At 54.0% G+C, this 14,266-nt stretch overlaps 1 protein-coding gene across 6 annotated transcripts in view; it reads left to right on the top strand.

Moving 5' to 3' along the window:
• Nucleotides 1-14,266, top strand: part of Huwe1 (HECT, UBA and WWE domain containing E3 ubiquitin protein ligase 1) — a 231,872-nt gene that overhangs the window by 64,702 nt on the left and 152,904 nt on the right. For all 6 annotated transcript variants that reach the window (XM_077688793.1, XM_077688795.1, XM_077688794.1 and 3 more), the window contains exons 22-32: nucleotides 3,394-3,510; nucleotides 5,592-5,744; nucleotides 5,805-6,320; nucleotides 10,415-10,744; nucleotides 10,823-11,017; nucleotides 11,210-11,458; nucleotides 11,519-11,682; nucleotides 12,253-12,375; nucleotides 12,447-12,789; nucleotides 12,854-13,210; nucleotides 13,275-13,370. In XM_077688793.1, the coding sequence (XP_077544919.1) occupies nucleotides 3,394-3,510; nucleotides 5,592-5,744; nucleotides 5,805-6,320; nucleotides 10,415-10,744; nucleotides 10,823-11,017; nucleotides 11,210-11,458; nucleotides 11,519-11,682; nucleotides 12,253-12,375; nucleotides 12,447-12,789; nucleotides 12,854-13,210; nucleotides 13,275-13,370 (2,643 nt within the window). The remainder of the gene's footprint in view (nucleotides 1-3,393; nucleotides 3,511-5,591; nucleotides 5,745-5,804; nucleotides 6,321-10,414; nucleotides 10,745-10,822; nucleotides 11,018-11,209; nucleotides 11,459-11,518; nucleotides 11,683-12,252; nucleotides 12,376-12,446; nucleotides 12,790-12,853; nucleotides 13,211-13,274; nucleotides 13,371-14,266) is intronic.

Below are 14,266 nucleotides of genomic sequence, written 5' to 3'. Positions count from 1 at the left end.
GTATGGGCTTGTTCAGTTTTTTTTAGCTGATTTTAAGTATCTAATTAGTTTTGATGTCACACGTTTAGTTTTCGAGATAATTAGAAATCTTTCTTGATTGTTCTTGAGGACAATGGCAGAAAAAACTAATCAATAAAAAATTACAAGCAAGGCATGAATGGATACTAGAAGTTGTGCAGAAGGTAATATGGGAAACATTTTTTTTGTTTTATAATCAGATACAAGTTTCCATCAATTCTTACTTTTAGGTTCGAAGTACTGCTGCTAACTAATTAAAAATAACGCTAATTAAACAATTACTTCAACACAAAATGCAAAATCTGCTTCCCATATCGCATGGTTTACACATTCAGCTTCCTGCTGAAAGAAATCATCATTCTAGCGGCACTACGTGCAGCTAGAATGATAATCGAGAAGTTCCTCTCGAGAAGTTCCTATACGTCAAAAATATGCATTTTGAGAAAATGGCAGAAAACATAGCAGTGCTGTGTTTAATGCAAACAGTAGAAGGGGGAGTACGTTTTTTACACGAAACAAGTAGTAGGCCCCCGCAGCATAGTCATCTTCACTCAGTCATAGTCATCTGGCACCACCCAGGTGCCTTTTCTTGAGGGTCCGCTGCACATTTTCTGCGGATGTCCGCCTGCGGGAAGAGTCGTTGGTCCGCCGGCGGTCCTTTTCGGCCATGCGTGTGCTGCTCAGTGCGCCAACGGTCATGTTGAGCTCCTGCAGGATCTTTGACGATGCCAACTGGCTTCTGGCATTGAACCGCATCACAGCCTCCGCGAGCGCAGCTTCCACACTGTGAAGCGATGCGTGGAGCGACCAGATCACCGAGTGAAGATTCTCGTGGCTGTTTTGCGTCTTGCTGTGCTGGCACCGCTCAAGCAGCCTGTGGTCTGCCAGCCATTCGTGCACAGGAAGCAAGGCCTCGCAGACATGGGGGGCGGGGGCAGGTTGTAGCGGTGCTTGGGGGCGTTCTGGCGGCACCACGAGTCGGCACCAGTGGGGCAGAGGCCGTGGTTTGACACGACATCCTTGGATGTCACGTGGTAGTACGTGGCCATCACAGCCTTGTGCATGGCTGGCACGTCCCCTTTGTGGGACTTGATGTGGCCTATTGGCTTATTGAGTTCGTACTGCAACGGCTCGCGAGAAAACATTTCCTGCGATCCTAAGCGAATGCATGCGTGCTTTGCTGCCATCGCCAGCAGAAAATGGTGCTACTTGGAGACAGCATTTCTCCCAGTGCAGTTGCGCAAAAGGGTACTTTTAGGAGCTTGGAGGGGAAGCGCTGCTGAGTGTCGGAGGGGTGTGCGCTAGCAGACAACGCACTGTCAACTTTACTGTTAGCTACGGCTCCCCAGCTACTCGGTACAAGCAGCGGCAAAAAAGAAAGCATCTGCTGCTCGAATAGATTAAACTAGCGGCGAGCACGCTGATGTTTCTTCGTCGTAAATGACGTTGCACAACTAAGTTCATGCACGAAGCAGCGGAGACGAAGCGATGTTGTCACAGTCACTGCCGGTGTATAATGTTCAGAGGAGCTGTGCGGGCGTCTTGATGAACTTGTGATGCCTGAACTCTCGCAGCTGTTTAAACAATGCAATAAATTACGCGTTACGATTGCATTGTGGTGAGCTCGCACAAACAATGTTGTTTTGCGCGCATGCCGCTGGTGCCTGCGAACCACCTTGCTTCGGACAGTCGTTGGTCGAGCCACTTAAAGTGTAGGACGCTGCAAAGCTTAGTTGGGAGTTCTGCTGCCAGATGTCCTTTCAGTGGAACTCCACCAGCTCTATTTGACATATTTTTGGGCTGCTGCGTGCACACCTCAAAGTGCATCTTACACCGTGGCTTGCGCTACCACCAGTGGCGTACTAGTGCTACATGCAGGGGTGAGACAGCTGCACATATTGCGCCTTTTTGATACAATTCCATTTTCCTGCGCCAAGCTGCTCCAAAAGCACGAAAATGGCGAAAATTGCGCCAAACTGCTCCAAAAGAGCCTGAAAGGCACGGATTTTGATGCTCATGCCAGTTCCGGTGGGGACAAAAGCCTCCCGCATCCCAGTGACCGCTTTTATTGGCGGTCAATTGCAAACACAGAAAAGGCAAAAATAGAAAGACTGAAGAAATGAAGCTAACGATAGCTTCTAAAACACGATTGGCTTTCTGTCCGGGTTCGCTGAAATGGCCTTCCCGATTAGGCATCGCTGTGGCTACAAACATGGCCGCTGCCTGATCTGCCTGCTACTGCCTACTTCACGCGTGCTCATTGCGCATCGCCGATATTTTCCCTGGTTTATTTTACACTATCACCTGGGTTCCAGTCTATTCATTCTATCAATTGTGGCTCTGAACAGTGACGTTAACGCAGGAATATGGTTTGAGATTGGTGCGACATTACGAGATGTTGCGCGGCTCGTAAAAAAAAGTTTTGAAATGTGGGGCCTACGACTTCGGCGTGGTTTGTCCTTGAGTGCGAAACGCGGTGCGTGCGTCTATAATCGGGTTCATGAATTGAACTTTTTGGCTCGTTGTGGTGTTATAAAATGCTGAGGTGTTGCTATGCTTCGAAGCGCGATCGCGAGCCTCGGCCCGAGAGGGAACAGTTGGCACGAAAGTTGCGGGCGGCGCTGCGGCGCCGCGACCTGTCCAGGCAGCGCCCAATAGCTGCAGGACTGCATGGTTGCCATAGCACGCGACTAATAACACTTGATGTATGGGAAGTGAAATTTAATGCCCAAAACTAGCTAGGTGGCTAAACAGTAACGCTACTCAAATGATCACCGGGTGGACGTGCGCCCCACGGACTGCAACGGGTAGGCATGCGACCGTTAGCTCGAAGTTGCTCAACTGTTGCCGTGACTACACTCGTTCGTACAACGCAGCCTGGGATTACAAAAATAATACTTTTAGCATTGAAACGGTAAAAAAACACGCCGCAATTGCAGAGCCCTTAAATTTGATAATGTTAACGGCAGTTTTGTTGTCAGTGTTGCGTACAGCCACAACACAATCTCACCAGTTAGGAAAAAGGTAGTGCAGTTAGAACTTTGTGATACTCTTTAAAAATTCTTTCGCGTAAGGCTGTTTCAGTGTACGTGTATTCAAAACTGATTGGAATGTGTACTTGACCCTTCAAATTGCTGAAATTGTGATTTTTTAAGCTCACAAGACGATGAATTTAATGTCCCTACCTGCTCCAAATCAAGCTTCTTCTGCTCCAAAATCCAAATTTTGCTGCTCCGAAAACTGCTCCCAAATCTCTTTGGGCTGTCTCACCCCTGTACATGGGTGTGCATTCCGTTTGGCCGTGTTGTGAGCATCTGAAGGGAAGGAGGTGGTGCCTGGCAGGCCTGCAGAGTGGCGCTCTCCCCCGCCTCGCAGGTGCCGGCCACGAGGGAGGTTCTGGCGTCCCTGCCCAATGTGTTCAGTGCCCTCTGCCTCAATGCACGCGGGCTGCAGGCGTTCGTGGCCTGCCGGCCGTTTGAGCGCCTCTTCAAGGTGAGTCTGCATTGTTGGTGGCTGCATGTTACGAGCTCACTTCCTCCGAGGCTGGGCCACTTGGTTCACCCTTCTGAGAGGCAAAAGGAGGGGCAACAGGCGCTGCACTCGCACACTGTCGCTGTCTGTATTCTGCTGTTCCGCTTCGTAATGGCTACGAGCACCCCACGGCTAGGCTGCACATGCAAGAGTCGCAACAGCCTTTCCGGTGCCTGGCTCCAGGGTTGCCAGCTCCAGATGCATGATTGAAGCTGACCTTGGCATTTGCCGACACTGGCAAGCATGCTTGTTATCGGGCTTTTCTCGAGAGAGTGCTGCAATGTTCATTAGGTTCATTTATGCGAAGCTCTGGTAGGAATCGTGCGCAGGCCACTGGAAGGGCTTTATAATTTCCAGTGAACCGCTGATGCACAATTTAGAGTACCGGTGTCTGTCAGTGTGTGCAGTGGCTGGCCAGCGTGGTCAGTCTCTCTTGCCCCCTTTCAGGTGCCATCAGCCATTGTAGCCCCAAGCAGAGCACAAGTGGCAGGCCTCCTCAGATTGCAGCCCTTCTCTTCGTAGTGCAAATGCGAATGTTTCGGATGCGGCAGCATGTTTGAACACAACCTGCATGCGTTCTAAAGCAACGCAGAGATTTCTTCCTGTCCCCTGTAGTGTGACTTACATTGCAGACATGTTGCCCATATTTTGACATTTTGCAATATTTGCATTCCACTGCGTTAGTGCAAAAAGGAATTCAGTTTCAATAAGACTGGCCGTTGCTGTGGCTGATAGGCTTGAAGTTGTTGTAGACTGTTTGTGAATGGTCCTATGGGGATTAGAACACGACCTGGAATGTGTGCAAAGGCAATAAAACTGCCTAAAATCATAAAATAACTTCGCATACAGGCACTGCTTGATATCTTCGGCTGATTTTATGGGTAATTACTGTCGGAGTGCAAACCTGACGATTGAATAGCTTCTGATTGACCATTGGTGCCCTGACAACAGAAACCAAACATTGATGTAGAGTAATTACGAGCGGCCCGCCCTCTTCTTTCGTAGCATTGGCGTGCGATGACCATGCCTCATTTCCACACTGTGGCGGTGCAAATGCGTGTCAAAAATCCTAATTTTGTTGCAAAAATGCTTTTCAAGGGGAATTTTCTGAGCTAATCCTGGTTAGCTTTACTTGTTTTACAAATGCCTGGAAGACTATGAAAAGAAGCTTGCAAGTTATCAGGCAAATTGGACTATTTGGAATAGGCACGGTCATGAAGGGGTTAGGAAAATTAACGAGACTATGGTGGCGCCGTAAACTCGAGCACCAGCTGCGGCATAGAGTGTGGGGTTCCCTTTGTCAGGCTAGCCTGTGAGGCGAACTTCACCTGCTAGCGTATACGCAAACGTCTCGCCGTAAAACCTGGCGGCTCTGACGCGACTGCCGACCTGCCATGGGCAAGGTTGGGCGCAAAGTTGCAAACAGAGCAGCAGCCACAGCAGGAAGGATGGTACTGCAGCGTTCTCGCAAGGGAAGTGTTTGGCTCGCCCTGTGAAGGTCGCAGGGGCGAATGGAGGTTCCGGTGTTAGAGCAGAGGGGTCCCCAGCAGGTCGTCCGGTCGAAAGAGGCTCGGCCCCCGCTTTCAGCCTCCTCCCGGAGCTACGTGCGTGCCCTTGGAGGCGTCGCGGGGGAAACGAGAACCGAGACCCGAAACAAGCTGTTGCCCCCCAGTGTCAGCCGAAGTGGGAGAGGGGGCAGGGCGCTCCCCACAAGAGGTGCCTTTGTGGTACAAAGCGAGGTGAATCGCTGTGTTTGCCGGCAATATTGGGGGGAAGAGTGACAGGGCTTGTGTGCATTCATTTTTTTGCTTCAAGCAGAAGTCTGGTTTGATATTCGATTGGCAGACCTGTGTAGACAGGCCGCTGAGGGAGCAAATTTCCCCAACAAAATTTACAGTGTACTGCTGAGGGCGTGAGTGTGTGTTAGCACTTGAGGGATGTGCAGGCTGCTTTGGGTGGTGGTGAAAAATGCGTGCGAAGCTGTCTGCCTCGCCCTGCATGCTCGTCTCAGTGTGGGCGCCTGGCGTGCCCTGCCCCCCCAGGTGCTGCTGTCGCCCGACTACCTGGCGGCCATGCGTCGGCGGCGTTCCTCGGACCCGATGGGCGACACGGCCTCCAACCTGGGCAACGCCATGGACGAGCTCATGCGGCACCAGCCGAGCCTCCGGGTGGACGCCACGGCGGCCATCATCAAGGTGGGCTGGGCGCGCTGCCTCCGCTGCTGAGTTGCGTTGAACCCTCTCTCCCCGCCGCAGCTGCTGGAGGAGCTGTGCTCGGTGGGCCGCAACCCGGCCTTTGTGTGCTCCCGGCCGGCGGCCAAGAGCGAGGCGGCCGGGGGCGTGCCGGGCAGCGGCTCGCAGGCCTCGGCCACTCCCGGGGGCGCCGGCGTGGGTGCGGGGGGCCGGGGCTCGGGGCTGGCCAACGACGCGGGCTCGTCGGACGAGGAGGAGGAGGAGGAGGACGTGGACCCGGCCCCGACGGTGCCCTCGACGCCCAAGGCGGCGGACGAGGGCAAGGCGGGGGCCTCGGGGGCCCCGGGGGCGGCCTCGGAGGCGCGCACGCCCGTGCCCCTGGTGGACTACATCCTGAACGTGATGCGCTTCGTGGACGCCATCCTGAGCAACAACTCCACTGACGACCACTGCCGCGAGTTCGTGCAGCAGAAGGGCCTCGTGCCCCTCATGAGCATCCTGGGCCTGCCCAACCTGCCCGTCGACTTCCCCGTCTCGCCCGCCTGCCAGGCGGTCGCCTCCGTCTGCAAGTCCATCCTGGTGGGCAGGGCTGGGGGGAGGCTGGGAATGGCATGGAGAGTTCTTTTTCTGTGAAGGGTCACGTGTTGCCTGCTTATGACACAGTGTAAGAAACAGTTTTGACGAAACACACACAAAATGAAACATGCAATTATGTGCGGGAGAAAAATTGTCTTGTATCCGTCTACTAAGATCTTCAGTAATCGACTTCTGGCAAGCGTAAAATTGTGCACAAGTGATTTCGCAAATGTTTTTACCCGCCACTGCGCCTTGGCAAGTTGAGCGCCGGGGGCGTTTCTGCCATCGTGGGCAGCCCATCGTGGCTGCTGCTGCAGTCATCTTCATCGCTGGTCATGTTGGTGTGCGATTGTGGGAACCTCCCTGAGGCGAAAAGCGCTAGCCAACACAGATCAACAACAGCCACAGGCCGGGGAATTTTGAAAATTCCTATCACAACAAAATTCGTGTCAACCGAATTCGTATCGCCGAGATTCCACTGTACAAACAAATACGTGAAAGTGAGATATTCCGAGCAAAAGTTGATTTTTCGACCCGCGTCTCCCATTAAGAAGACATGCTCCTCGTAACAACTTTTTATTATTTGCCCTACAAGTTTGAAAATTCAGACAGCAATAGATCTTCTGATGCAGATTTCAAATATGCCATTAGTTTTTGTGTGGCTGTAATAGTTCTTGAGTTATTTCATACACAACAGCAAATTGTGCTAATTTCTGTGGAAACTTTTACATATAGCAAATATTCCTGAAAGGCATCTTGCTGTAGCTCGTTTAATCCTTTGGATACCACAGAGTGCAGTTATCTAGGTAAAAACTGCGTGAAAGAACTGGAAATATATAAAAAAAATTACGAAAGTACAGCTAATTTTTTTCGCAATACCCTGGAACAATAGGGACCAGGCAGCTGGACGGGTGGCGCCACCACTCGGCGCTCCCCTCGTCAGTGGAATGAGCCGGTGCATTGGACTACACAGCCTCCCGTTGTTTTTGTCGTGTTTACTTCGGTGCTTTGAATGTTTTGGTGGTGTTGTGAGCGTATATGTGCGGTGAAACAAAGTCTAGACAGATGTGTTGGGTTCTTAGATGCAGTGATGACTACGTAAACTTGTCGGACGCTTCTAAAGTTGGGTATCGGCTGCAACGGCATGAGCGCTTTTTGCAGCGATCTGCGCTTGGCTACACCCGTTCTGAGTACGAATAAAACTACTATTAGTAGTATTATTTTCTTCTTAAATGCACTAACGGCTACGCAAACTTATTGAATGCTTGTAAGGTTGGGAATGGGCTACATTGACACGAGCGCTTTTTGCAGCGCTCTGCGCCTGGCCCGCGCGATCTGAGTAGGAATAAAACTATTAGCAATATTATTATTCATTTCTACCACTTTAAAATATCTTCACTGCTTTCAATTACTACAGATTCCGCGGCAGCCTTACCGCTGGGATACCTAGATACGTGTGCTTTAAATAGAAAGGCACCTGCATACGAGACGGATTACCGTGTAGCCGTAGAAGTGTTGCGGTAGTTTACACTTTCTGTAACCGTGAGCTTTGTGCCTTCGTTTTTGGTGAGCGACACTGTGACAGCATGGGAGCCTGAAAGCCGAAGTGGAAATCCCACATTTGTGGTGGTCATTTTTTCAAGAGCCAAAGTTATTCACCAACTCAACAGCCCAAGCTACAAACCATCCACCATCCCTCCTCCCCTCCCGTTTTACCACCTGCGTAGAATAAAGGCTGGCACCGATAGTTAAAAATGTGGCAGCGTTAACGTCAGCCGGTGTTTTTTAATGCTTAAGTATTCTTTACAGAGTACCTTAAAAATCGTACAATGCCTGGTGAAGACACCAAAAACGCGCGATTAGTTGCCTCAAATATGGGTGATTCAGCCCGAGTCCTCCAGCACAGACACATTTCCGACACGCTGGAAAAAGTTTAGATTTGGAGAGGGGTGCATGGAAGTTCAAAATTAAACAGCAAAATCATGTAGCCCTCCGTCTAATGATTATGATGGTTGAACGCAAAGCTTTCTTCCTGCGAAATCGAATGGGAAATGGTCAAAGTCAAAGATGCTGCGATCAAAAGATCAAACTGCGTGCTGGTCAAATTCGACGCTCAACTAGTCAAAGTTTAAATCCAGAAGGCAACCAAGGAAACCCATACGATAACCCTCTTTGTCGTTAGACGAAGGTGTGCATGATTTTTCAAGCGTAGGTGGCAGTTTGTAAACCGATCGCAGCATTCAGTTGTGAAGCTGAGTACAAGTTCGGCACACTCCTGTCTTGCGTCCTTCAGCCACTCAGGAATTGGGTTTTGGAAAACCATTTACCAATTAGCCAGCGACCATTGCAATTCTTGTAAAGCAATTCTTCCCCACGACAAGCAATAACGTTCCATTATCATGCGGTATTTATTCTATCAACGATTCTCAATGACTGTAGTAAGAGCATTTCTGTGAAATTAAACACATTTCAGCCGTAGGTAATGAAGTTACGGAAGCGTCGTCCATCACAATTTCTGTTTTGAAGTAAATCTTAGAAGACACAGCCCAACTTTGTCTTTCGCTTGTGCACGACGTCGACGCCGTTTCGTCATCAACTGCCCAAGGCCAGCGCCGCAGCATTCCTAGATCGTGCACACACCGACCTTGTGGGAGCATTTAGCTGCAGTATACTCCTCGATACGCGAAACTGCATGCAGGCATAAAAAATTGCACGAAGCAACGAACTTTCACTTCCAGCTTGACTTGCAGCTTGGCGCATTGAGCGTCGTCTGCTATTTGTAAATACTGAGTATGGGCGTAAATCACACACATGGGATGCCTCGTAAACGTCATATACACGCTCAAGATATACCGATCTGAAAAATGCACGTGGGGTTACGTACGCTTTGCAAGCCGCACCGCAGAAAAACGACAGAAAGCCACGCAAAGTTACGCTGCGCTGACCGCCACCGCCATTCCACTGACGAGCGGTTCGCCACGGGCGGCGCTGTTCGCTGGAGCGACAGTGGTGCCATACAACGGTCGCCTGGTCCCTATAACCTGGCGCTTTCCTATTTTATTTTGGGAAATATCTTAATTTCAAATGGATAACTGCACTCTACATATCTTCAACTATGCGTGTGCCGAATTTCGTATTCGTAGATCAATTGTAAGTTTCCAAGAAATGTTCCACAAAACAGGAAAGTTACCGAAACTTCAAAAATGAGAAAATTGAGTTTGAAAGTTTGAGACATTTGTGTTCACGGAAATTTGTCACCGCACGAAACTGCGTCACAGTGAAGAGAACCTTTTGTACAAAGCATAGCAAGTCGTTAGAACCCTCCATCACTGTAATTTGGCCGTTCACGGCACGAATTCCACATCAGAGTTGATATCACAACCACGGTCGCATTGATCGGCGGCTGCGTTAGGCCTAGCGGCCGGGGGAGCGTCAGGGACGGCGGCCGTCCCGATCGCTTTCTGAAGCGCACTTGGCCGTCTTCCTCGGTACTTGTGTATAGTTGGATACTTCCGGGCCTCAAAATCATGCTTTTTCGTGCTGGCCATCCCGCAAAAATCTTCGCAAAATGATCGAACAGTACTACTCGCGGACACGTGTGGCCATTGGATTGGTCAGGTGCCGTCCAATGGCGGCCGCGTGTTTCAAAACGCTCGACATACGCGTTCTTTTCCTTGTTTTTCTTTTATTTTGTGCGGAAATACGAGACTAAGGCTGGTAGGAAACGGAAAAGATGGCCGGCACCGCTCGTGCGTTTGATCGCCCACGAGCAGGGCGCACTTTTGGCGACTTTTGGCTATTTCTTGCGCCGCCGCTGTCCACTTGCGAACATTTTTACCCAATTTGTCGTGCGAATTTCGACCTGCTCTTTTCAGAAATAAAAGTTTACAGACCAAACATGAAGGTGCCACACAGTAATTTTTTTTCTCAAAAAGTCTCGATTTTCCGACCCGTGTCTTCCGTTTAGGCAAGAGCATGCTGCACATCTTGGTGGCCAGGAGCAGTCGTCACACATTTGTGCGGCTGGCATTTGTTGGCCGAGCAAGTGCCAGTGAAAGCCTCTTTTCACGGGCCGTGTGTGCCCCCGTGTGTTGCAGAACCTTGCACACGAGGCCCAGGTGCTGCAGCAGGGGCTGAGCCACCTGGGGGCGGTGCTGTCCAGCCTGGAGCCCCTGCACCGGCCCCTGGACCCCCCCGGAGGATCGGTGCTGCTCGAAGAGCTGCTGGGGGCCCTGCAGGCCTCGGCCACCACGGCCGCCGCCTCCGCCCCTGCCACCACCGAGGGTGGGGAGGGCGGGGCCCCCGCAGTGGGGTCCCCGCCCACCGCGGCGGCGGCCACCACGCAGCAGCAGTCGCCCCTGCTGCACGCCATGGCTGCCACCCATGCCTACATCGTCATGTTCGTCCACGTCTGCCGCACTGGCCAGGTAAGCCTTGTTCCTGGAGGCACTGGGAAGGCCGTCGGTGTTTTCACAAGCGTGGCACCAATCAATCCCCTGGCGCAGAGCGAGATCCGCTCCATCTCGATGAGCCACTGGGGCTCGGAGCTGGGCCTGAGCGTGCTGCGGGGCCTGTCCCGGCTGTACACATCGCTCGTCTGGGAGAGCACTGTGCTGCTGGCCCTGTGCAACGACTCGGCCCTGCCCCCCGGCTGCCCCTTCGGGCGGCAGCAGCTGCAGCGGCTGCAGGGCACCCTCCAGGTAGGCCTGGGCACCGCAAGGCCAGATAAAGAGCAGTGCAGTAGCAAGCCATTGGAAGGAGGGGCTGGGGTGCATCCAAAAGGGTCGCAGCAGGGTCCCCCTTGATGGGCCTCGCAGTGGCATTCAGGAGCTGTCGAAGGGGGCGGCACGGTTGAGGGCAGGCGGTGTGAGTTGTGCGTGCCGCCTGTGCAGAACCTGCCCGAGGGAGCGGCGGTGTCGGCGGCGTCCCTGGAGGACTCTCCCTCGCCGCCCCTGCCGTCGAATGGCATGGAGGTGGACCTGGTGCCAGTGGACAGCCCCTGCCCCTCGGCCACCTCGCTGGAGGGGGGCAAGGGGGGCAAGGCCCGCTCGCAGGCGGCCGTCAAGCAGATCAAGCCCCTGCTCACGGGGGCCTCCCGGCTGGGCCGGGCGCTCGCCGAGCTCTTTGGCCTGCTCGTCAAGGTGAGTCCCCCGGCGCCCCTTTTGCCGGAGCGTGCTTGCTCAGTGTGTGCTGCCCCCCAGCTGTGCGTGGGCTCGCCCATGCGCCAGCGGCGGGGCCAGCAGGTGCCGCCCTCCCCCACGGCACCGTCCCCGTCCGCACGGGCAGTGGCCTCGGCCCTCACACGGCTCCTGGCCAACGGCCTGTCCTGGGAGCCGCCCCTCACCTCCCCCATGCCCAAGTTCAGGTGAGCGCTTTGGCTCCACCCAGCACTGCGGCACAGCCCCGCCGCAGTCTTCTGCAGATTGTGCAGTACTGTCGCAGTGCCCTGCACGCGAGCACTGGTGCAGGCTGGCATCGGCGTCCGCATTAGTTTCCACGAAGCAGGCGTGGAGCGGATGCGGCTTCCCACATTGATTTGGGTCGCGTGGAACTGCTCACGTGCCAGTCCAGTCCGCTGATGACGGTGGCGATGGTATCGTGAAAAAGGGAGGAAGGAGACGCAAGGGAGCTGCTAGGCAACTTTCAGGGGAACAGAAGTGTCGCAATCCAAGCACCCTGTCTGCTAGTAGGAGGCGAAAGAGCGAGATGCAAAATGGACGATAAACAGCCGAGTATGCCAATGGTCCCATTGTCCAGAGCCTGTTCAGTATAGCCAGAAAGGGGGGAGCATGAGTACGCAGCTTGGGAGTGTCACAAAGGCAGAAGAGGGGGAAACAAGCTCCATGCATGCAGAGAAACCAAGTCGGGGTTGCGCTCAATCTTGACTCGGTACAGTTTGCGCGAAAGGGTTGAAGAGGGGCCGGTGTTCCTGCAGGCTGACCTTCTACATCTGCTCGGTGGGCTTCACGTCGCCGATGCTGTTTGACGAGCGCAAGTACCCGTACCACCTGATGCTGCAGCGCTTCCTCTCCTCCGGGGGACAGGACGCCTTCTTTGAGTGAGTAGTGTCCCTCCCGGTGGGGTGGGGGGGCAGGGCAGGGGCGCTGACTTTCTCCCCCGTGGCGGCAGGACTTTCCGGTGGGCGCTGACGTGCGGGGGCCAGGTGCCCCTGGCCGAGGGCCTGGAGAGCCCCGAGCTGCCCGAGGGCACGGGCGAGTTCCTGGACGCCTGGCTCATGCTGCTTGAGAAGATGGTGAACCCGCGCATGGTGCTCGAGTCCCCGCACACGCTGCCCTCGCCCGGGGTGCCGGCCTTCAGCCCGGTCCTCTACCTGGTGCACACCCAGCGGCGGGCCTTCGAGGCGGTCATGCAGCTCTGGGACCGGCGGCCCCTGCGCGTCTACGGCGACCGCATGTCCGAGTCCATGCTGGCCATCCTGTGCCACCTGCTGCGCGGGGAGGCCCTCGTCAGGGTGGGTGCTGCACGCTGCTGCGTGGGTGCCGCGCGCACGCTCACCGCTCGGCCGCCACTTGCAGGAGAAGCTGGCCAAGGAGAAGGAGGCGGCGGCGGCCGGGGCCGCGGGCGGCGGCGTGGCGGCGACGGCGGCGGCGGCGGCGGCAGACAGCCCTCTGCTGCTGCAGGGCTCGGGGCGCAGCGGGGCCCGGGGGCCCCTGGCGGCGCCCTCGCACGAGGAGGTCAACCAGGACCACCTGCAGCAGCTGATGGACATGGGCTTCTGCCGGGAGCTGGCCACCGAGGCCCTGGTGCACTCGGCCTCTCTGGAGCAGGCCACCGACTACCTGCTCAGCCACCCGGCACCCCTGCTGCCCCCGCCGGCCGCCGCCGCGGGGGCTCCCGCAGGCGGCTCGCCCCCCCTGGGACCGCCCCTGGCGGTGAGTGCTCTGGCTGCGCTGCCTCGGTGGGGGGGCGTGACGTGCGTCTTGGGCTCCCTCGCAGGACCTGCCCGGCTCGGACCTGGAGATGTCCGAGGAGGACCAGATGATGCGGGCCATCGCCATGTCTCTGGGCGAGAACGTGGCTGCCGCCGGACAGGTGGGCACGGGGGAGCGCGGGATGGGTGCAAAACTGCAGCTGCAAAGTGCCACTGTTCAAGCACCTGCGGCACCTCGCCACAGTGCCTGTCGCCGGGATGTAGTGGGCCGAGGCCACAGCCATGCTGGCAGCAACAGTAGGACCAAAAAAACCAAACACAGCAGACACCTGGCCGTCGTCTTTGGAAAACTGCCTGTTCAGTGGTGCTTTGCCTGAGCTACACAGGCCTGTGCCAGGCAGGCAGCACTCGCCACTGGCGGAAGTGGTCAGGCGTATCTTGAGGCCCCAGCCAATGCCGGCTTTCTACTGCCTCTTGGGAGCAGACCGCTCCTTTTCTTACATTTTGCTCGCTCAAGCCCACAAAAATGGATCGGAAATATCGTCTGCTGCTTGTTGGCTGTCTGGTGATTAACATCAGCTGCCATATGTCTAACTCGGATATCTGACTCGTCTATCTAACACCAAACAGCCTTTCGGTGTTCTTTTGACGTCGGCAGTGTCATTTCTTAAGGGGGGACGTGGCTTTCAAAATCAACTTTTTTATTTATTTGTGGAATTTGGTGAAAATTGCACAGCAACTGGAAATGCTTCCGTGATAACACCATAAAAATTTCAAACTAATATTTTGAAAACCTTTTTATGTATAAATTTTCTTTCTGTTCCGCTTGTACCGAGCTTGAGCGGCTTATAAAACACGATAGAAAACTTGTTCGAAGTGCTTTGCATTCCCAAATGAATGGACGAGGTCGTGACAGTTTTAGAATATTTTTTTTTACATCACAATGTTTTTTAGTTTTCATTTTTTTAGAGGTTAATGTGCAATAGGCATGGTGACTGTGAACAATTATTTGAATAAAAAAATCACAAAAAACAAATCTGGAAAACCAAGAGTGTCA

This window comes from Haemaphysalis longicornis, unplaced genomic scaffold (genome assembly GCF_048455015.1).
Source record: "Haemaphysalis longicornis isolate Haplotype H1 unplaced genomic scaffold, Haemaphysalis longicornis Haplotype H1 scaffold_10, whole genome shotgun sequence".
NCBI classification, from domain to species: Eukaryota; Metazoa; Arthropoda; class Arachnida; order Ixodida; family Ixodidae; genus Haemaphysalis; species Haemaphysalis longicornis.
Note: the sequence above shows the minus strand (reverse complement) of the source record. Positions and strands in the feature narration are given on the sequence as shown.